The 22,389-nt window shown below is 60.9% G+C and overlaps 1 protein-coding gene across 1 annotated transcript in view; it reads right to left on the bottom strand.

Moving 5' to 3' along the window:
* Positions 1-4,781: 4,781 nt before the first annotated feature.
* Positions 4,782-22,389, bottom strand: part of Ski (SKI proto-oncogene) — a 69,089-nt gene continuing 51,481 nt past the window's right edge. The window contains exons 2-7 of the mRNA XM_070037148.1: positions 11,413-11,532; positions 11,221-11,336; positions 10,227-10,489; positions 9,820-10,112; positions 8,510-8,740; positions 4,782-8,053 (exon numbers count right to left, since the gene is read on the bottom strand). Coding sequence (XP_069893249.1) covers positions 7,865-8,053; positions 8,510-8,740; positions 9,820-10,112; positions 10,227-10,489; positions 11,221-11,336; positions 11,413-11,532 — 1,212 coding nt within the window. The 3' untranslated portion in view covers positions 4,782-7,864. The remainder of the gene's footprint in view (positions 8,054-8,509; positions 8,741-9,819; positions 10,113-10,226; positions 10,490-11,220; positions 11,337-11,412; positions 11,533-22,389) is intronic.

The raw sequence follows: 22,389 nt of genomic DNA, 5'->3' as shown, positions 1-22,389 counted from the left end.
CAGGCGGATGTGAGGCTGGCTGGGCAGAGCCTGGGCCCCGCCCGGCCCAGCTTCCTGGGGTGCCCAGTGCCCTGCCTGCCAGACTGGTCCCTGCATAGCCCGGCTGGCCCCTGCCAGGCCGCAGCCCATCCTGGGAGCCCCCCGTTGGAGGATGGTGTGCAGGCAGCCAACAGGCCAGTTCCAGCAAAAGGCTCTCAGTGAAGACGGCCTGCTCCTGGCCACCTGTGCCCCAGGGAAGAGGCTCTGGGCGGGACTCGCAGAGGGCAGAGTGCCGGGTACTGGGGAAAGGCCCCGATCACCTGGGCTGAGGACCTGTGCAAGCCTTGGGGATCCCCAAGGAGCCGGGGATCGCAGGGTGGGGGCCGGAGGGGGTCCCAGGTCTCACGGAGGCTGCCCATCCACCACGGCCAGGGACACTACAACTAGGACTGCCCTCCTTACCCCTGCTTTTGCTAGGGCTCCCCCTGGATAGTCCCCAGGAGCGCGGCTCCGGAGCGGGGTGGTCTGAGGGGGACCCTCCGGCCCTGGGCTCCTAGGCTGTCCCCACCAGGGCGGGCCGTGTGTGGCGCTGGCTCCCGGACTGGCCGCCCTGGCCTGGCCGCCCCTGGGAGGCATCAGGTCCCAGTCCAGTGTGGCGGCATCCAGGGCTCTTGTCAGAGGGCAGAACCTGCAGTCGAGGGAAACGGCTGGGGCACTCACCAGGATACCTGGCCTGGGACCCCAACCCACAGCTCACCTTCCGTGGGTGGGGCTGGACCACAGCCCACCGCCAGAGCAGGTGACACGCGGGCGTGGGGCGCAGGCGGCTGCCAGGACCTGGAGGTCCACCACGGCCATTGTAGGGCTCCAGGCCCAGAAGCCCAGAGGGGTGCGGCACCCATGGCCGCCTGGGCCCGGCCCCTCCAGCGCCCGCGGGGCCAGGGCGGCCTGGCTGCGGCCCGCCCGGGCTCCAGAGCTGGGGGCCAGCATGAGGAGGCCCGCCTGAGCTGCAGTTCCTGCCTTTGCGGCAGGGGCCGCCCCTGGCCCCCTCCCCTCCCCTTCCCCTCCCTTCCCCTTCCCGCCAGCCTCCTTCCCCTCCCCCGCCTTGCCATCTGCTTCTGCTCCCCCCCTCCCCCATCTCCCCTCCCCCCTCGCCCCATCTCCCCTCCTCACCCCATCTCCCCCTCCCCCCTCCTCACTCTCATCTCCCCTCCCCCTCCCCATCTTCCCCTCCCCCTCCTTGCTCCCCTCTCCCCCTCCCCCTTCCTTGCCTCCATCTCCCCCTCCTCGCTCCCTTTCCCTTCCCCCTCCCCCTCGCCCCCCTTAACCCCTCCCCCCTTCTCGGGCCGCCCCTCCCGGAGAAGGCGCTTGAAGGCGCTTTCGGGCAGGCCTGCATGGATCCCACCCCACGCCACAGGAAGCCGGGCCTGGGCGGAGCAGGGGCAGCGCCGGCCAGGTCTGGGGGCGGTGGGATCCCTGCCCCCCCAGCCCCTCCACCCTTCCCTCCCCACCCCCAGGCCGCCCCCCAGCCCTCCCCACCAACCCTGCCGGAAGCCTGGCCATCAGAATTCGGGGCGGCAGTGTGGGGGGGGGCGACCGCAAGGGGCCGCGGGAAGCAGTGCCCACCAAGGCCCGGGCAAGGCTGGCACCCTGTGGCCAGGCCAGCAAAATGGGCATCCAGCACTGGCCTCCTCCTCCCTCCTCTTCCCCAGACCCGCACACGCAGACATGGATGCTCACAGGGACCCGGTGTGCAAGGTACCCAGTGCGCACACACCTGGTGTGCGAGGTACCCAGTGCACAGTGCACACAGGCACCCAGTGCACACACCCGATGCGCACTGGCACCCAGTGTGCACACACCCGATGCGCACAGGCATCCGATGCGCACACACCCGATGCGCACACACCCGATGCGCGAGGTACCCAGTGCACAGTGCACACAGGCACCCAGTGCACACACCCGATGTGCACTGGCACCCAGTGCGCACACACCCGATGCGCACAGGCATCCGATGCGCACACCCCCGATGCGCAAGCACCCGATGCGCACGCACCCGATGCGCACAGGCACCCGATGCGCACGCACCCGATGCGCACGCACCCGATGCGCACGCACCCGATGCGCACGCACCCGATGCGCACACACCAACGTGCACACACCCAATGTGCACACACCCGATGTGCACAGGCACCCGATGCGCACAGGCACCTGATGTGCGCACACACCCGATGCGCACTGGCACCCGATGCGCACTGGCACCCGATGCGCACACACCCGATGCGCACACACCCGATGCGCACACACCCGATGCGCACACACACCCGATGCGCACACACCCGATGCACACACACACCCGATGCGCACACACCCGATGCGCACACACCCGATGCGCACACACCCGATGCGCACACACCCGATGTGCACACACCAACGTGCACACACAGGATGCACACAAGGCACCCAGTGTGCCTAGGCACACACAACCCCCTAGGTGTGCAAGGCACCAAATGCACACACCTGGTGTGCACAGGCGCCCGGTGTGCACAGATGTGCTGCGCAGACACCCACCTCCCAAGGCCAGGAGCACCGGTGACTGGAGGGGCTCTCAAACTGGATGCCCCAGGAGCAGGCCTCAGGAAGGGGTTAAGTAGAGAGCCCTGTGCACCCCCTGCCCTGGAATGACCCTTAGGAGCTGCCTTGTCAAAAGAGCCTTGCAGGGAGATCAGGGGGCCTGGCATAAGGGGCGACCTGGATGTGGGTAGGCACTGCCAGCAGCATGGGCACCGGGCACAGGCGCCAGCAGCAGTCACGGGTGGAAGGCCTTTGATCTCTGCAGCCTGAGCTCTGGGAGCAAGTTGGCGGTCAGTCCTACATCCAACCAAGCTGGGCAGACAGAAGCCACTTCCCAGAGAGAAACACACCCCACCAGTGTCTGGGAGTGACCTGGGAGGGGCAGGGACGGACAGGAAGCTCAGGGACACTTGTCTGGTATGGTCCAGGGCAGTCCTGCTTCCCGAGAAGGCTCTCACACTGGGCTCCTGCTTCAGGTGACCTGGCCACTGAGCTCTTAGAAAGACCTCTGTGCAGCAAGAGCAAGGTGGGCCAGAGCCTGCCTCAGCCTCCTGCCAGGGAGAGGGCAGGAAGGCTTGGCCCAGCCTGGCTGGACACCTGCTCCAGGGCTAGGTGCCCCTGAGCTCGAGGCCCCCACCCACCTGGCACGGGCCGGGCTGCAGATGGCCATGTGCGTCACAAAGGCCATGGGGGGCAGCCGTGGCGGGCCGGCATCCAGCTGCCTCCCCCTCCCAGCACCCCCGTGGCGGGGCAGAGCTTGGCTGCGGTGGGTGGGTGGGATCTGTGAGGAGGCCTGCAGTCCTCAGAGCCCTCGCCTCCCCTCAGGGCAGTGCCAGCCTGGCCTTCTCCTCTTGGGGTCCCTTGGCAGACCTTAGACCCAGGCTGCTGCTTCCTCAGGGCAGGTGGGGTTGTTTCCCCTCATCCAGGGCTGGGGGGGGGGAGGCGGGACTGGGGGAGCAGGGTGGGCTCTGCTGCCATGCAGCTGTTCCAGGGACTGGACAGGCAGGAAGGAGGTGCCTGGCATCCACAGCCCCAGATAAGAGCCTGTGTTTTTGGCTGCGGTCGGCGTCCTAGACCATGGCGGGGGGGGGGGGGGGGCCAGACTTGGCTCTAGGAAGGAGACCACAGACATGCGGAGAACGGCGGGCGGGGAGGCCATGGCTGTAAGAATTCAGGACCAGCTAGAAGCTCCCCCACCTCACTCCTGTCTCCCAGGATAACCTAAAACACTGGCATCAGCTAGGGGATGGGGTGCAGTCCTGAGCCCAGGGGCCATCTGTTGCCTCCTTGCCCTCCCCTGCCACAGGTCAGAGGGTTCGACCCCTTCCTTGGGTTCCCTCCCAAAGGCCGGGGCAGCCGCTTCTAGAGGTGCCGCCAGACCCCCAATGTGCCAGTCCAAGGGTCCTGGCAGGTCAGGTGTGAACACAACCACACCGCCTCCCCAGGACCAGCCAGGGACATCCAGCAGCCCTCCTCCCCCTGCCACTGGCCAGCGCGGGAAGGCCCTGCAGCTGCTCTCACTAGTCCTGGAAATGGCCTGGGGCCACAACCTGAAAGGAGCAAGCACCTAGCATCCAGCCCTGCAGGAGCAGCCCTGCTGCCCTCCTGAGCTGCCGCAGGACCTCCCCCGGCTCCATGAGCAGCCAACTCTCCTGCAGCTGCTGTTTGCCTTAACAGGCAGGACACGTAGGGTCTCTCTGGGAGGCTGGATCTGGGGGATCCCCAGCCTGGAGAAGGGGGGCTCAGAAGTCTGGCCAACATACTGGACAGAGCTCAGCCCATTTCTTGAACAAGGGACCAAATGGCCCGGACCAGGGGCCAGGCTGTACTGGGAAACTGGACCTGGGTGGCCAAAGAAAACCAAAAGGTGGTGACTGGCTAGCCAGCTAGAGGCTCCTGCAAAACAGGCTACAAGCCCCGAGCCCTGAAGGCTTTGCGGTGGGCCCCATGGGGCGGGGACAGGACACTGGGCTCTGTGCCCCAGTCCTGCAGAGGACTTAGCTCCAGCAAGCCCTCATGGAGGCCAGGCCAGAAAGTGCCCTGCCCAGCCCTTCTGCCTGGGTCCTGTCCCAGTCTGGCCAGGGCTCCAGCTCCATCCAACGCAGAGTGGCCCACGGCCCATGTCAGAGAGCCAGGGCCACGGTCTGACCTGCGGAGACCACCGCGCCGCACCGCTGCTTCGCCCCATTCCGAGGAAGGGCTGTCGGCCCAAGCACGCGGCCCGCCCGTTCTGTCAAAGTCCTTTATTATACAACGGCGTCTGTTTGTGGATTGGGGGCAGGTGGGCAGCAAAGGACTAACAGGTACACAGCGAGATAGATAAATATGCCAAGCCTTTTCTTTTTCCTTTTTTAAATCAGGCATTTATAAACAAGAAAGCATACATTAATTACATAAAAATAGTTTTCGAATAGCAGAGTAAGCCATCATATTGTCGTTAGCAGCATAGGACACGGGAGGGCGCAGGGCTCCGGTGGTTAGAAAGGTGCAGCTTGGGCTTGCTTCCTTAACTGAAAAAAAGTCACTGCGACTCCTGACTTAGAGCGGGAGAGGATGCGGCTCCCCGGCGCTGGCGAGGAGGGGCGGTGGGAGGGAGCGCGGGGACCAACCTGGGTGGAGATGGGACTGGGCGGCGGCCAGGGGGAGGGACACCACGCAGGAGATGGCCACGAGGCTGCTCGTCCCCTCTGGCAGATGAGCGTTTTTTTTCCTCAGTTAAAAACAACCCGGAAAACAAAACAGCTACCAGGTAAGAAAAGTTTCTGAAAAAAGAACCACCAATATACATGTATCATACAACGGTGTAAAATGAAAGGGAACAGAAGTATTTACATGTGAGTTGTTTTTTCATCGGCCAGCTCTGTAGGAAAGCGGGGTGTCGTGTGTGGGGTTAGCTGCTCACGGATATGAATGTTATTGCTGTTGGTTTTTCCCTTCGTTAAAAACCTTTCAGAATAGAAATGAGTAATTAAAGTGATACACAACCATCGCGGTAATGGGTTCACACACAGGGAGTCAACGACCAACGCGATGATAGCAATCTCTCCTCCCTTTCTCTGAGCAAAAAATGAACTTGCAGCCTCAACAAGCACTCTGGGGCCTGGCCCGGCCGCCCCGGCCCACCGTGCCCCGCAGTGGAGCTGCCCGGCTGGCCTGCGGCCAGCTGGCTTCACGCAGGGCACAGAGCCAGAGAGAGCAGACCTGCCCAGGAGGCCCAGAGCTTGAGCTGCTGGTCAAGTTCCCACCGTCGGAAGGCCTGGGGGAGCCGTGGGAGCTGTGGCCTCGGTGGGCTTCCTGGCCAGGTCTAGCTGTACACCGAAGTTCCTGCTGCATTGCTAGCGCCTAGGCCCAGGGGCCGGGCGTGATGGTGACAAGAGGCGGGGCGGGGAGAGGCTCTGCCCGCCGCTGCGGAGCGGAGCGTGTCCCTCTGGAGCTAAGACTCAACCAGGGCCTGGCTCAGGGCCATCTCCAGACGTGGTGACAAGGACGCCACACACAAGCACGCCAACACATTTAAAGCTTTGCTCCAACTAAACCATTTAGTTCTCCTTGAAGAAAGGACTGAAAAAACACAACTCAGAAAAACAAGGCCGAAAGCCGCATTCTGCACGCTGCGTAACAGATCCGACCCTTTATGACACGGTAGTAGCGCCACGGGTGGGCGCCGAAGAGGCATGACATCCCATGCATACAGGTTTCATAACCACAAAAGAAAAGCAAAAGCAAAGATTCCCAAACAAACGCTGCGCATACACGATGTCCCTTTTGCATTGCACTTTAGAAGGCGGAGGGCCAGCCCCTCAGTAAACCAAGGGCGAGCCCTGTGGACAGCCCCTCACCCGCTCCGACGCCAGGGCTTCCTGGTCTGGCTTTGCTCCTCCCCGGTGCGGTGCGCACTTGGGGCTCTTTGTACCTGCGCGGACGCTCCGCACTCCACCTCGCTCAGCTCGCGGCCAGGGTGCTGGAAAGACTGAAGCAAAGAACTCCTGTGTGATCTCAAATAAATACCGCCACTGAGGGGGAGGGGAGGGGGAGGGGGAGGGGGAGGGCGCTGCGGCCTCCTGCCTACTGGAAAATCGTTTTTCAAGCTTGGGCATAAGAAACCTTATACAATTTGCATGAACAGTTAAGAGTAAACAAGACTATTTGGAATAAATGCAAGTAACGTATTCTGACAGTGGCAGATTTCAATCGCTACTGAAGACGGTATTTTTGGGGGTAAAAAGACATGAGTCAGGTTTGCTGTACAAGACGCTGGAAGGCACAGAACGACCCCCAAGTTCAGTTTCTGCGTTTTCGTTTTCTTGTGATTCCCTTGTTCAACCAAGCACCAGAGGGGATTTCTAAGCACTCGAGCACTTAGGGTTTGAACTGCTCTAGAAATCGGTAAAAACCTCAGTTAACTGGGGAGTAAAAAGAGAAGGGAAGGTTTTTGACAAAGTGCAGTTCTAAACATACGTTTAAATGAATGAGTAACAAAAAAAAAAGTGATGTAATGCTATTTGTTCCAAAGCTGCAGCCTCAGCCCGGCGATGGGAATGGGCGGTGTGTGCCAAAGTGCCGAGAGCCGGGGGTCAAGGGGCGCGTGTTCCTGGTCCGGTCCCAGCGGCAGAGGCGGGCACGGGGCGCTGGGACGTCTCCGTTGTCCTCCCCCCACGGCTCCTGCGCAGCTCGGCCTCCGGGAGCCCGTGGAGCGGCGGCCGGGCGGCGGGGCGGGCGGCGGTAAGGCGGGCAGTGTTCGGCTCATCTCGCACGCGGCACTCGACCTGCTCTTCCTGGCGGAGCAGGAAGACCCGGGCCCTTGTCGCTGAAAAAATAAACTCTGAAGAAAACCCTTGCTGCCCTTGTGCGGCCGCGGGCACAGATGAGCGGTGATGGCTTCCCAGGCCCCAGGGCGGGCCTCCAGACGGTGTGGCGTGTCAAAGCCTATGAAAGTTAGTCACTAAAAAACGTGTTGATTTTTCTGAGTATCAAGTCTCCTTATTGGTTTTAAATAGCTTATAACAAAAGTGTAAATGTTAGAATGTTCTGGCAAGCAGAGATCCAGCCACAAGCCACCGTGCTGGCGTGGACTGGCTGCAGCTAGGGACACAGCTTGCTTACTTGAACTTGGCCAGTAGAAAATTTTGCAGTGGATTCCAAAAGTGTGTGGTTACAAACACTCGTTTGGTAATAGGCACAGTAGAGACGTTGTGCTGGGTGGCTGCGGGGGCGGGGCCGGGCCTGGGCAGCGACGCCCGCTGCCACCCGCCCACCGGGCCTGAGCTGGGGGTCAAGCTGGAGACCACGCCGCCGGGCGGCCGCGCCAGGGCTAGGGCTCCAGGTCGGTGCCGCCCCCGCCACCGGTGTGCTCAGGCGGCGGCCGTGGCCACAGCTGCTCCTGCAGCTCCTTCACCACCTTCTCCAGGTGCTCACGGGCCTCGCGCTCCCGCAGCAGGTCAGCCCGCAGCTGCTCCCGATCCGCCTCTGCGTGCTGCAGCTTGGCCTGCAGGTCCTCGATCTGAAAGGACACCAAGGGTCAGTCGCACACTGCCCGCCGGGCGGTGCCACCCACTTCTAGAAAGGGCCCCACCTTCCTGTGCTGGACCCTGCTCTGCCTGTGCCCTGAACCAAGACCGGGTTCAGCCTGCCAGAATTTACCCGCCTCTGCCCGAGACAGACGCCCAGCGGGGCGGGGCGGCTCCCCGCACTGAGGGCAGCAGAGCCTCCCTGACTCAGGCCAGTGCACTGTGGCCTCCCAGGACTCACGCCCGGGGCCGGGGCCGGGGGTGGGGGTGGGGGGTGACCAGGGAGGGCCTCAGTGGGTGGCAGGCACCCGGGCCATACCACGGCTCGCTGGGGATGGTTCGCTCGGGCGTGCGGCTGTGGGACGTGTTACCATCCAGCCGAGCCACGTGGCGGTGGGGACACGGACGGCCTGGGCTGAAGGGACGGCTGGCTCTGTGCCCGCCCGTACCTGAGCGGAGTACTTGGCGCGCAGACGGCCCGCCTCGCAGCCCTTGTCACACACTCGGGCCTGCCGCGCCTGCTCCAGCTCCCGCTTCAGGCGCACCCGAGACTCGTTGGCCTCTTTCATCTTCTTCTCATTCTCGGCTCGGAGGCGCTCGATCTCCTTCCTCAGGCTCCGCTTGGCCTCCGTGGCTTCCCGCAGCTTCTCCTTCTTGGCCACACGCAGAAACTCCAGCTCCTGCGAGAGGGGCTCAAGGTCGCTGCCGGCCCACTCGGAGCCCCTTCGGGCCACGCATCCTTCCACCCGGCTTCCTGCCCACCCTGCCCTCCTCTCAGTGCCCCCAGGACCTCAGCAGCCAGCTTCGGAATGCCTCCTCTCAGATGCCAGCCGAACCCCGGGGTGGCCACTTTGGGGTAGGTCACCCCCCAGCAGATGGGGCCATCACCAGCCTTGGCACAGCCTGCCGCCCTTCCCCCGAGTGTCAGAACAGCGGTGACTCATGCCCCCGCCTCTGAAAGCACAAGTGGGAATCACACCTTTGCCAAGAAGCGGGGACAGCGGGGACAGCCGACAGTAGCTGGGGCGAGTGACTGAGACGCTCCCAGGAGAGCGAGTGTGTGAAGTCCTGCAGCCCCAAGACTCACAGGGTTGTGTTGTGCTAAAGACCACGCTTGTGGAGCTGCCAGACACAGGCTGCGGTGTGACCTGGGCCATGGGGGGAGAGGGGAGGCGCGCGCCGGGGAAGGCAGGCCGGCCGGCCCTGCCCTCTTACCCCCCTGCCCCCCAATGGCTGCACACTTACAATCAGAAACAACCATGTAAAAAGGAGGCACCAGAGTGGAGCTGCCGAACCACACACAGTGACGTGGGCCAGGCTGACAGCGAGTATGAGGTAGAGGCCGTGTCCCCACGAACGTGTGCTCCCAGAGTGCTCTGCTAGACTGACTCCCTGGAGGCTTTGCTGGCGGGGCGGCCGCTCGGTGTGTGGCCGCTGGGCGGAGGAAGAGACACAGCCAAACCCACTGCGGGAGCTCTCCCTGGGAGCTCCAAGGGGCTGCTGGACATCAAGATGGCCACAGTGGCCTGGCACACGGGGGACCGGGGTCACACAGAGGCCAGCCTGGGCACAGCTAGTGAGACCTCATCTCAACCATGAAGCTGGCACACACTGGCAGTCCCAGCCACTCAGGAGGCCCCGGGCTGGGGATGTGGCTCCGTGAGAAAGCGCCCGGTGTGGCTGGGTCACCTGGCCGACCCCCTCCGCCCCTCCCGAGGCCCTCCCCATCAGCGGGAGGAAGGCCGACGCCCACTCTCACCTGGTGGAGGCTGCGCTTGGCTTGCAGGGCTGCGTTCAGCTTCTCCTCCTGCTTCACGCGCATCTTGACCACTTCATGCAGGAACTTCTCTTTGGCTTCCTTGGTGTCCAGGCCGCCCTCCAGGGCCTGCCGCAGGTGCTCCAGCTCCGCCTCCAGCCCACTGGGGGTGTCGGCATGGGCTGCGGCATCCGGGGCGGCCGCCGGCGGGGCGTGCGTGCCTGGGGAGCTCAGGTCCTTGGCAGAACTGGACGAGGTGAAGGACGGAGAGGACAGCGAGGACAGGGAGGACGTGACTGGGGACAGAGACAGGCCCTGGTCAGCGGTGCCTCGGAGAAGAGCCGGGGTGGAGCCACGCCCACGCCTCCGCACCCCAGCCCAGGGTCCCGAGGCCCCAGGAGCCGACTTACATCCCTCTCTGCTCTCAACTTCCACCTCGGCCTCCGAGTCCTTGTCCTCCTCCGGGGCAGTTGTGGGCGCCAGCGTCTCCGGGGCTCCTGGGGTGTCTGCAGTCAGCTTCCGCTTCCGAGGCTGGACACAAGTGGGGAGAGGCTCGGGAGCTCTGGACACCACAGTGGCACACGGCGGGCTGCTCACCACCTTCTGCTGGGCTGGCGGGGCAAGGGCCACATTGGGGGCCACAGCTGTCTCGAAGCTCTTGTAGGAGTAAAAGCTGCAGGGCACACAGGAGGAGGAGTTAGGTCCTGCAAGCCCGCCTGAGGCCCCTCCGGCACGCAGCCCTAGCCCCATAGCCGGACACCTGGCAGAGCTAACGCCTGCCCACGCCAAGGGGAAACACTTTTTCCTTCAACTCTGAATCCTATTCTGTTTTCTATTTGTTCCCCCAGTCCTGGGGCTTGAACTCAGGGCCTGGGCACTGTCCCTGAGCTGCTATTGCTCAAAGCTAGCACTCTACCACTTGATCCACAGCGCCACTTCCAGCTTTTTCTGTGTCTGTGGTGCTGAGGAATCGAACCCGGGGCTTCATGCATGCTAGGTGAACACTCTACCACTGAGCCACCTCCCCAGCCCATGTTTTCTTTCTTTTTTTTTTTTTTTTTTTTTTTTTTTGCCGGTACCAGGCCTTGAACTCGGGGCCTCCAGTTCTCCCTCAGCTCTTTTGCTCACAGCTCCACCTCTCGAGCCAGGCCTCGAATCTAGCTTGGCTTGCTGGCCAGAGGTGGAGTTTCGGAACCTTTTCTGAAGCCCCAGCTGGCTTGGAACCTCACTGCTCAGAGGCTCCTGAGAAGCCAGGATTATAGGTGTGAGCCACCGGCGCCTGGCTTCCGACTGGATCTCAATGTCAAGCTTCACAGACTGAGACCCACAAATGCTGGGGCCGGGAGCAGGCTGGCACACGAGTGGACCGTGCCGTCGCTGGCAGGCAGCCCGTGCGCGTCTCACCTGTCTCGGATCAGGGCTGGGAGGTGTGGGGAGATCTCCTTCTCGCTTGCAGAGACCGCAGGGGACCAGGGTCGGAAAGCAGAGAGGCGCTGGCGAGGGTGAGGGCAGCCGAGGCTCTGCAAGAGACTGGTCTGTGAGTGTCAGCTGGGCCGAGCCCTCCTCCCCAGGACTTCCAACAGCCCCCCCCCACACCTTGTTGGAGGAAGCAGCCAAGGTCCGCAGCCAGCTGGGTTGCTTGTCCTTCTCAGAGGATGCGGGGCACTGGGAAGAGTCATCGGGTTTGGGTCTCATGGGGGCTGGGGGCTCGGAGACCTGTGATGAACACACAAGCTCTGTTGGCCCCTGGGGCCCTGGGGCGGGGTCTCTCCTCCCACGCCTGTGATCACACGCATGTCCCACCATGCCTAGAGTGCACAGAACCAGACCTGCCCCTCCTCCTCGCCGTGGGGCCACACGTGCAAAGGTAAGCCTGATGCTGCCGGCGAGAGACAAGTCACCCCAAGAACAAAGCCGATGTTGTTGGCAGCTACGAGGTGACCTCACTCCACAGCTGCAGAGGCTCGGGGTGGGGTGCAGACGAACACTCCGGCCCCCACAGAGGCTCCGCCTGACTCTTACGTCCCTTGACCTCCAGGGCTGGCATCGCGCTCTTGGCCCAGTGAGCTCCCGTGATGCCTCACCAGAACGCGACCCTCACTGCACCCCAACAGCAACTGCATGCACCCAACCAGCTGGAGGGCTCCATGGGCAAGGCTCAGAAGGGGCCTGGGAAGGGGGTGGCCCAGCCGGTGAGGGCGGGGTGCAGCCCTGGTCCAGAGGAGGGGCACACACTCAACAGGCCCCCCCCCAAGCCAGGGAAGGGGTGAGCCTGAGACTTCCCCTCAGCGATGGTTCATCTGCAAGAGAATGAGGACCTGGGGCTCCGGGAACACAGCGGCCTTCACTACACAGGCCGGCAGGAGGCCTGTCTGAGCAGGGGCCAACCATGAAATGACCTGCGGGCAAGTGGCAGAGGTGGAGCCTCAGCCAGGGGCCTGGAGGGCAGAGGCAGGCAGAGGTCCGGGGAGCACGGGAGACAGCACCTGGGAGAAGTGCCCGATGGGATGAGGAGGGAAGGGCCTGGCTGCCCGAGGGGAGCGGAAGGGAGCAGTCAGCCGGTCACCCCATCTTGAGCTGTTTCCACGGGGGAGGGGGGGGCGTGGGCGGCCCAGGCGGCAGGCAGAGGCGCGGTGCGAGGGGCTGAGGGGTACCCCAACCCCTGGGGCGGAGGCAGGGAAAGGAGATGACCATGGAATGGCCCTGGGGTCTCAGGCCAGTGCACACAGCCAGGCATGCCTGCTGGGGCAGGAGGCTAAGGAGGCGGTCTGGGAAGAGGCCAAGGGGGCGGACACCAGAGGGTGGGGCTTCCTGTCTGAGCAGACGCCGAGCAGGTGGGAAAGTGAGCTGTTCTCACCAGAGGAAAGCCGCAAGACCCAGCCCGGCCCCGTGCCCACGCCAGAAACCTCAGAGGCCCGGAGAGAAGCACTCGGCCCCGAGGGTGTGGTGCGCCTACCCCAGGCTGGCCCCCCGCCAGCTGTGCCCGTCCCGGCTCTGCTGGGTGGGCACCCAGTCACCCCGAGGAAACGGCTGCTCCGGCTGGGGTCCCCCAGCGGCTGAGACAACGCTGAGGTCATCTGGAGAGTGCCTGTGGCCCGCAGCGCCTCTTCCAGGTAGCACGGGGCTCATTCTCAAGGCCTGGGGAGGACAGGGACTCCATCTCCAACACCGGTCACAGGGAGCCCGGGCCCCCAGGCGCAGGCCGCCCAGCGGGCCCGGGCCCCAGGCAGCAGGCCGTGGGGTCAAAACCGGGCCCAGCGACAGAGCACCGTACCCTTCCTCTTCTGTGAAGACCAGTTAGCACCCGTCACCTCCAGGTTGTTTTTTTCAGGCCGAAGCCACCAGAGGCGGTTCTGACGCAGACCGCGGGGCCAGGGCCAGTGGTCAGCTGCCCGCGGGGGGAGGGGGGCGCCGGGGGCCATACTACCCAGTGCCGTTCACCCTGGCCTCTTGATGGAGAATCGTTGTCCCCCACACCCTACAACACACACTGACAGCAGGAACCACCAAGAATGAGCTTGAGACTGTGCCCACATGCCACGTGCTACATGCTGCACTCAGCCCCCAGGCCCCTTCGAAGTTGGGGAGACCTCACTTGAAGCCCTGAACAGCGAGGTGGCTGCAGAGCAGGGAAAAGCCCAGCAGGGCCCCCTCGCCATGGCTTGTGTGAACTGACCCAGGGCCTGGAGATGGCTGGAAGGAGCAAGGGGGTGGAAGGACACTCTGGGTGCACACTGGTGTCACTCAGAGGGCCCCGGAGGTGGGCAGGACCCCACATCCACAGGGCCGGCCCCTCCACCCCCGCGGCCACAAGCCGCAGTGGACACGAGGTGTGCTCCGGGCGCTCCAGCACCCCGCCTCCCCCAGCCAAGTCACGCCTGTGTTTACCAACACCGAACTTTCGCCACAGACACGCCAACACTGTTCAACCAGGGCCTCCTCACTGGCTCTCTACCACTTGAGCCACTCCTTCACTTCCAGCTTTTTGCTGGTTAACTGGAGATGACAGTCTCACGGACTTTTCTGCCTGGGCTGGCTTCTGACCACAATCCTCAGACCTCAGCCTCCCGAATAGCGAAGCCACCAGCGCCCACCACAGACCAACAGGGGCTCCTGCACAGCCTGGGCTGTGCATGTCAACTCCCAGACGCATGCTGGCCAGTGTGCCACTGAACAGAGGCCGCTGGACCGGGGCAAGAACACCGTGGACAGCGGCAACTCCACCCATGAGCCTCTGGGGAACAGCCACAGCGGCAGGGCCCCCGTGGCCCTGCAGCAACTGCCCTGTGAATATAAGGTGTTTCAAGTCCAAAGAAGCCTCCACGAAGACCTGTCTGTGCCTCTCCTGAGAAGCCACAGCACACAGCTGGTGCATACCACAGATACACCACCAACATCACCACAACCACGCACACCGCAGCCACACCACCAAGATCACCACCACCATACCACTGAGATCACTACCACCGCCACTGTGCACACAGCTACACTGAGATCACCACAGAGATCACCACTGCCACTATACACACACAGCCACACCACTGATACCACCACCACCACCATGTACACACAGCCACACCACAGAGATCATCACAACTACTGCCGCCACTGTGCACACACAGCCACACCAGAGATCACCACCACCACCATGCACACACAGCCACACCACTGAGATCACCACCACCGTGCACACACAGCCACACCACTGAGATCACCACCACCATGCACACACAGCCACACCACTGAGATCCACTGGTACTGCAGCAAGACCACAATTCAGAGCGCCACCAAGTTCCCTGGCAGGGTGACTAGGAGCCTTCAGAGGCCCTTGCCACCCTAGCTGTGCTTCAGACTGCCCACCGAGGGCAAGGTACGCCTGGTCCCTTCAAGCCTGGCTACAGGCCCAAGCATGTTCTGAACCACTAACCAGAGACCACGGGGGCCGAAATATGGTGAACCCAAGGCGGCAAGTGCCGGCTGTTTCCAGCCAGCACCTGGCCCCAGCACCTCAGATGACACTGAAGCATGAGGAGCAAAGGGAAATAGAAAAGCAGAGCTCCGTCCGCGTAAATAAAAACGTGTCCTCTGAAACGTTTGTGCTCGGTGTGGTGGTGCGGTGCTGTCATCCCAGCGTCTGGAGACTAAGGCAAGATCTATAAGTTTCAAACCAGCCTGCGCCAGAGAGAAAGGTCCAGACAGGACCAAGAGTAAGACCCTATCTCAAAAGAAAGAAAGACAATCGTGTTTCCATGAAGCTTTTCTACTGAGACAGGCACCAGTGGCTCACTCCTGTAATCCAAGATGAGATCCCAGTTCAAAGCCAGCCTAAACCTGAGATTTATCTCCAGTTAACCAGCAAAAAGCCAGAAGTGGAGCTGTGGCTCAATGGTAGAGCAAGCATCAGCCTTGAGCCTAAAAGGCAAAGAGAAAGTGTAAGGACCCGAGTTCAAGCCTCAAAACAAATGTTGTACTTCAAAGTACCCCATCAAGAAAGTGACAAAATACCTACAAGAACTGGAAAGCCTGTGTAAACCCCCGTGTCTGACACAAAACAAGAAAAATTCCTGCAACTATGGACTGCAAAACCACCGAATAAAGCAGCGGCCACAGGGAGTGGAGGAATGGTAGCTGGTAGAGCCTTAGCCAATGAGCAAAGGTGCCGGGTACCAAGTCTGAGTCCCAACATAGGCCTTGGTGTCCTGACATCCAATCAACACTGGAAAGGGCTTATTAGCATGCCTGCTGGGAAGGCCCCAAGGCTCCACCTCATCCTGTCCCAGCCCCCACCCCACAAGGCTGATCCAGACTACAGCCACCACAGGCAATGGGCAGGGCGCAGGTGCACCATCGTCTGAGCTGATACAGAAAACCAGGGTGTGGGATGCTTCAGCGGAATGGGGCAGCTCCTCGGCAAGCCAGTTGGCATGTGGCCACAACCTGCGCGGAACCCCGGTCACAGCAAACACATCCACACAAAGCCATGTGCTCTTTTTTTCTCAACAGGCATAAGTCAGCATGGAATTCAAGGAAGTAAGATTTATTTCCAGCGCAGATTTGGAACTGAGATAGGAGCCAGCACTTACACCATCCACAAGTCTAGCTGAAGAACAAAAACATGCTTGGGTCAGGCATCAGTGTAATCCTAGCTATTCAGGAGGCTGAGATCTGAGGATTATGGTTTGAAGCCAGCCTAAGCAAGAAAGTCTTCAAGAATTTTTTTTGTTGTTGTTGTTGGTAGTGGGGCTTGAACTCTGGGCCTGGGCACTGTCCCTCAGCTCTTCAGCTCAAGGGGAGCGCTCTACCACTTGAGCTACAGCGCCACTTCCGGTTTTCTGGTGGTTTATTGGAGATAGGAGTCTCACGGTCTCTCCTGCCCGGGCTGGCTTTGAACCGTGATCCTCAGATCTCAGCCTCCTGAGTAGCTATGATTACAGGCGTGAGCCACCAGCGCCCGGCAAGAATTTTCTCTCTAGTTAACCACCAAAAAGCCAAAAGTGGAGGTGTGGCTCAAGTGGTAATCATGCCAGCTTTTACTGAAAGTAGTTCAATGACAGAAACAGGCCCTGGATTCAAGCCCCAGAACACACGCACGCACACATGCATGCACGCACCACTTAGAAAAAGTTCACATTAAGCCAGGCGCTGGTGGCTCACGCCTGTAATCCTAGCTACTCAGGAGGCTGAGATCTGAGGATCGCGGTTCAAAGCCAGCCCGGGCAGGAGAGACCGTGAGACTCCTATCTCAAATAAACCATCAGAAAACCAGAAGTGGCGCTGTAGCTCAAGTGGTAGAGCACTCGCCTTGAGCTGAAGAGCTGAAGGACAGCGCCCAGGCCCAGAGTTCAAGCCCCACGACCGACAAAAAAAAAAGAAAAAGTTCACATTAAACCAAGATTTCTCCAGAAGTGAACAGGAGCTGCAAACCAGCAGATAAGGATACAGAACAGCCAGATATCACCAGGTACAGTAGTTCACGCCTATACTCCTAGCTACTTGGGAGATAAGGAACCACTGTTTGAGGTCAGTGATTTGTGAGGCTCCATCTCAACAAAGCCTGGGCACACTGGCACACGACTGCCACACCCAGCAACACCGTAAGCACTAGTGGGAAGATGACAGCCCAGACAAGCCCAGGCATAAAGCGAGACCCCACTTCAAAAATAACCAGCGCAGGGCTGGGAAGGTAGCTCAGTGGTAGAGCGCTTGCCTTTCCATGCATGAAGCCCTGGGTTCAATTCCTCAGCACCACATAAGCAGAAAAAGTCGGAAATGGTGCTGTGGCTCAAGTGGTAGAGTGCTAGCCTTGAGCTGAAGAGCTGAGAGACAGCGCCCAGGCCCAGAGTTCAGGCCCCACAACCGACAAAAAAAAAAAAAAAAAAAAACCAGCGCAAGGATAGGCTGCCCAGTGCGCACCAGGCCTAGGTGCACGTGGGTGGGGGCTGCTCCTGCTCCTCGGCCAGCCTGTCAATATTGTGATTTTCTCATAAAAATGTTACTGTGAATGGAGCTTCAAAACCAGCCCCTCCCTACGCCGCCTCTGGGAGTCACCTGGGACTGGGACAGGGACAGCACCTCAGATGTCAGTGTCCTCTGGCATCAAGCAACGCTCCCCAGCAAAAGGGACCGAGAGGTAAGTGAGAACCAGGGCAGTCTGCATGCTGTGGCTGCCTTGGCTGTCCACGGGAAACCTCTAGGGTCAGAAGGGGCCAAGTCCCCACACATATCTGGGATTCATTCTGCAGAGATTCAGGACCCCTCGCAGGAAGATGGGCTCTGGGTAGAGGAGAAAGCCCCCTGGGGTCTCTAGGCTCTGTGCTCCCAGGCAGGCCCACGCTCATGACCCGGAGCTCCAACGTGGCTGGGGGACCAGAAAGTGGGCCAGGCAGAGTCGATCCTGGGGTCAATTCTGCTGACACAGAGGGATCCCTGGCACAAACAGAGCCAACAGCGAGACGAGAAAGACATCCAGTAAGACCAAGGGATGGGAGATGGGAGAGCGAATAAAACAGCCCTCCCGGAAAATTCGAGAACACAGCAGACAGGGTCACAGCCTGACAGAGAAGAAGATGGCCGTGTGAGACAATCTAGGAATAACTGAAGCAGGCCCCAGTCCTGGGCACAGCCCTGCCTGGCTTCAAGAAGGCTGGAGAGATCAGTGGGTCCTGAGCTGGTCACTGCCTGAGGGCGGGCCTGCGGGGGAGCAGCCGGAGGCCACGCAGCTGCAGTGGTGCAGAACAGAGTCCTGCCCCTTCTCCGCACCTTAACCACCCCACACAGCTCAGGTTTACTGCTCCAACTTAACCAAGTCCCTGGTCAGGACCCATTCAACTCTCCACCAAGAGTAGAGTTCCTTCTGAATGGTGGCCCCTGGGTAGTGTCAAGGCAGGAAGGGGGCTCTGGACCTCAGGCGGACCCCGGCTTAAGCTGTCAGGGCCCAAACAGCACCAACAACCAATCCCACAGTAGCGGAGGTGCTACTGGGCAACTGCAAGTTCTTCAAGGTAGAGGCTACCTCCCCTGGGAGGAGGCTCTGCACACCCCACCCCTAGAAGAGGCCCCCCCCGCCCCGCAGTGCTCCTGCCCTGAGGCCTGGGCACCTAGCCTGCACACCACAGCGGGGTCTCCCACTTCCTTAGCAGCCAGCAGACCAGGAAGCCCCCAGCTCACACCAGGACCGGCACGAGGACCCTCCTCTGTCCCTCATGTACGGGTCCCAGCTGGGGCACAGCGCACGCGGGTGCTCCAGGACATGTCAGGACAGGCTCCCGCGTCGCAAAGGCCATCTCGGGCAGAGCAGCCCTCGGCAGCAACAACCGGGTGTCCAAACGGACGTGGCACGGAAAGCGAGCCTGTGTTGCCACCATGCGGGGAAGGCAGCGGCAAACCCGGGCTGACCATAGCAATTCCGTAGCAAGTGCCTGGACCCCCGGGCCCCACTGCGGAAAGGCTTTCTGCCGGGCCAACCCCAGGCCCGGAGGCAGCAGGCCTCGCTGCACTGGGTGGACTGGATAGCGTTTCTGCTATCTGCCGTCTACGGGCCGACCCTGCTGTCCGACCCGGCCCGGCTGGAGCCATGGGCCTTTTGTGAAGATTCTCCGGCACTAATGTCACCAAGCTGTTTTTGTGAGTACCGTTCAACATGTCACCGTGACAATGCGCATTCTGTGTCACACTGAGTTCACCTGTTTTCTGACTAATGCGCTACAGCGGAAGCAGATCGAATTTGGAAAACAACTCCAACCCCCAAACGAGACAGAAATGCCAATGCTGAAGCCTGACTTCCATTTTCCTTTCACTTAGGCTGTCTCTGGTTCCTTCCATGCTGCTAGCGAGTGTTCTCCAGTCTTCTCCGAGCACACCGGGGGCACTGAGACCCTGCCTGCACCCTCGCTGCAGGGCGCTGGGCACTCTCCTCCCCTGGCAAAGGGGCCTGAATGACCTTTTTTTTTCTTTTAGAAGCGGGGGGGGGGGGGTTGGGGACTCTGGGCAGGGCTGGCGCTGGCTCTGTCACCTCTGGGAAGCGAGGTGTGATGGGGGGGAAGGGGGCTCTGCTTCTGGGGCGCTCAGCAGAACTGCGAGACCAGGCTGAGCACCAGGACAAGGTGTGGCCAACGTCTGGGCTCCATGAGGACACCAGACAGGTGTCCTGACCCACGACGTGGGCCTGGTCTTCACACTAGCACCACCCTCGCAACAGAGACCCCATTTCATACACAGTAGGTGGGAAGCCCCCAAATGGATGGCACAGGGTGTTCCTTTTATAGTCCCCGAAAAATAACCAGTAAAAAGGCTTAAAACACGGATACGAGTCCAGAGGGCCACGCAGCGCGTGCACTGGCAGCGGGGTGGGCTTCCACCCAGGCTCTGGGGGAGGGGTGGGGGTGGGGGTGGGGGAGGGGTGCTCTGCAAGAGACCTCCTCCTTCCCGGCCCCTCTGCGGCTCCCAGTAGACATTCCATCACGATGACTCGCCCTCGGGCAGGGCAGCCTGTAATGGACGCCTGGCTGCCTGCCACCCCTCAGCAGAGACGGAGAAAGACAAACAGGCCCGGCCTTCCCGTCCAGGACTGGAGGAAACGCTGCCGAGAGGAGGACCGCAACCCAGGAGGCACAGGACGCCGTGGTCGCTGTTCTTAAAAGGCTGATTCACCAAGAATGGGACTTAATTAAGTGTTCCATGGGGATGGCAGGGGGTGAGGCTCCAGGAAGCACCCCTCAGGAGGTACCACAGGGGGATGAACAGGCCCCCCAGGCCTGCCTCAGTCCCAGCCCACACAGCCCTGCTTCATTCACCCAGACCAGGGGCAGGGGTCAGTTCTGGTAAAGAGCCCAAGGCCTTGCTGCCTCCAGGACTGGACTTCCTTGCCAGCATCGACACGCAGCTGTTTCTGGTTTTCAATCACCTCTAGAGGACATAGCACGAGGACATAGCTGCATAACCATGAGGTGCGCGGACCTGAGGGGGCAACGGGGTGATCCAAGCCCCCTGATCCCTAAGTACACGCTCTGCCAGCCCAATGAGCAGAGCCATAGCTTCTGATGGGAGGGGAGGGTCGTCCTGAGTGCTGAGTCCCAACAGGTAGCACAGCCAAGGGCTTTCTCTGCTCAGTGTCCATTCTAGAAGACAGAATACGCCCAACCATAGCCTCACTTCTCCAGGAGTGGCCAAGCCCACTGGGTTTCCATGAAAACATAGCCTGTTTGCTCAACCTCCCTGTCTTCCCACGCATGAAGGCGTGGGTCAATTCATGTGATGAGTTATGCTCACAGCTCAGTGACAGGAACATGAGCTGTTCAGAGACCTGGAGGAGGGGGCAGGCAGTACCCAGGGGCCTACAGAAGGTAGAAGATGGGCTGGGAGGGTGGCTTAGTGGTAGAGTGTTTGCCAAGCATGCATGAAGCTCTGGGTTCCATTCCTCAGTAACAAATAAGCAGAAAAAGCCAGAAGTGGTGCTGTGGCTCAAGCGGTAGAGCGCTAGCCTTGAGCTGAAGAGCTGAGGCACAGCACCCAGAGTTCAGGCCCCGTGACCAACCGACAACAACAACAACAACAACAAAGAATCCCCACGTAATAGCACACAATCTGTGATCCCAGCATGGGAGGGCTGAGGCAGGAGAATTCAAGACCATCCTGGGCCTTGAGAGCCTGTCTTAAAAATAAAAAAATTCTGGAGTACTTACTTAAAAAGAAGTGGCCAGAGGGAATGGGGACACACGGAGCCCCCCCGACCCCGCCCCGTGCTGGGAGGAGCGCGGGTGTTTAGGAGCACACCCGGAGATTCTAAGGGTGTCTGGCTGGTCCTCCAGCCAGGAGGACTTCCACGTAGCCCAGAAGAGAGGGGGCTGTCTCGTGACCAGACTTGCGCAGACAAGCCCCAGATGCAGATGCCTGCTCTGCAGAGCCTGGGGAGCGCACGACTCTGCTCCCTTCCCCAGGTGGAGCAGTGACAGCCAGGCAGGAAGCAGGGGCTGGAGTGCGCAGAGCTCCTCCCAGAGGAACCCCTGCCATGCTCCCCACTGAAGCATCTGAAGGCCTCCACGTATCTCCTCGGTGGAGATCTTCCTGCCCCAGGAAAACACATGGCTCCATTTCCTGTCCAGAGCCAATACCTTCCTGTCTTCAAATCCTACATAAAAATATCCCTAAGCTGCCTCCACCTGGAAGAGGCCTCTGGCTCTATTCACAGCGGTGCGGGGCCGGGCCAAGGCCTAAGACTGCTCGGTACAAAGGACCATGTGCATCCTCAGATAAACACAGCATACCCACCTGGGTGCCCAGAGTGTCCTCAGGGGACAGGAGGGCAGGAGGGCTGCTCAGGCACCTGCCCCAGAGCTGCCTGCGTGTGGCCGTGAGTGGCCGTCCCTCGGTGCACTTGTTTTTCAATCCAAAGACGAGACTCTCCAGAGCTTCCTGGCAGGCATCTCCTGCCCTGGCTCAACCACCTTGGGACAGCCGCTATGCACAATATGCACACCAACCACCATCCCAGGCCACCTGTGTGCCAAGTGTCTAAGACACAGAGCCTAGTGAGCCCCCGAGCAGGTGGGACCAAGTCCCACAGGAAGTGCTCACCGCTGAGGCCACACCTCCACCCCAAGTACCGGAGGTGATGCCTTTGGGAGATGCCTATGTTGTCGTTCCCCCCGCCCCCCAGTGACCTTCCTGAACCAATGACCTATGTTAAAATCCAGGGAGAGAAGGGGGGCAGCGGGCGGGCGGGCAGCACCCCCTCAATCCTCCTCCAGCCCTGAGTGAGCCAAGGCAGAGGGTGTGCCAAGTGGGTGAGGATGGAGAAGTAGAATGAAACAGCTGAGCTAGCCATGTGTGGCGTTTCCAAATTGTGGTGAGGAACTAGATACATATGCATGCTGGAGGTACAAAACAGGACTGTGCAACCCTGGCGATTCCACAACGAGCTAATGTTCTGAATCTGCATTCGACACCAGCATGCCACAATAGGAACACACGTGGTTTAAAAAAACAAGCGCTCATACTTCTGACTTCTCTCTGCAGACCCGGTGCCTCTGGCTGTGCTTTCCCCCCTGCTGTGGGTGAGGGCCCTCCAGGCCCTCG

This window comes from Dipodomys merriami, unplaced genomic scaffold, assembly GCF_024711535.1.
Source record: "Dipodomys merriami isolate MVZ:Mamm:240054 unplaced genomic scaffold, mDipMer1.0.p SCAF_28, whole genome shotgun sequence".
Lineage (NCBI taxonomy): Eukaryota > Metazoa > Chordata > Mammalia > Rodentia > Heteromyidae > Dipodomys > Dipodomys merriami.
The sequence above is the reverse complement of the archived record's forward strand: the minus strand, read 5'-3'. Positions and strand labels throughout refer to the sequence as shown.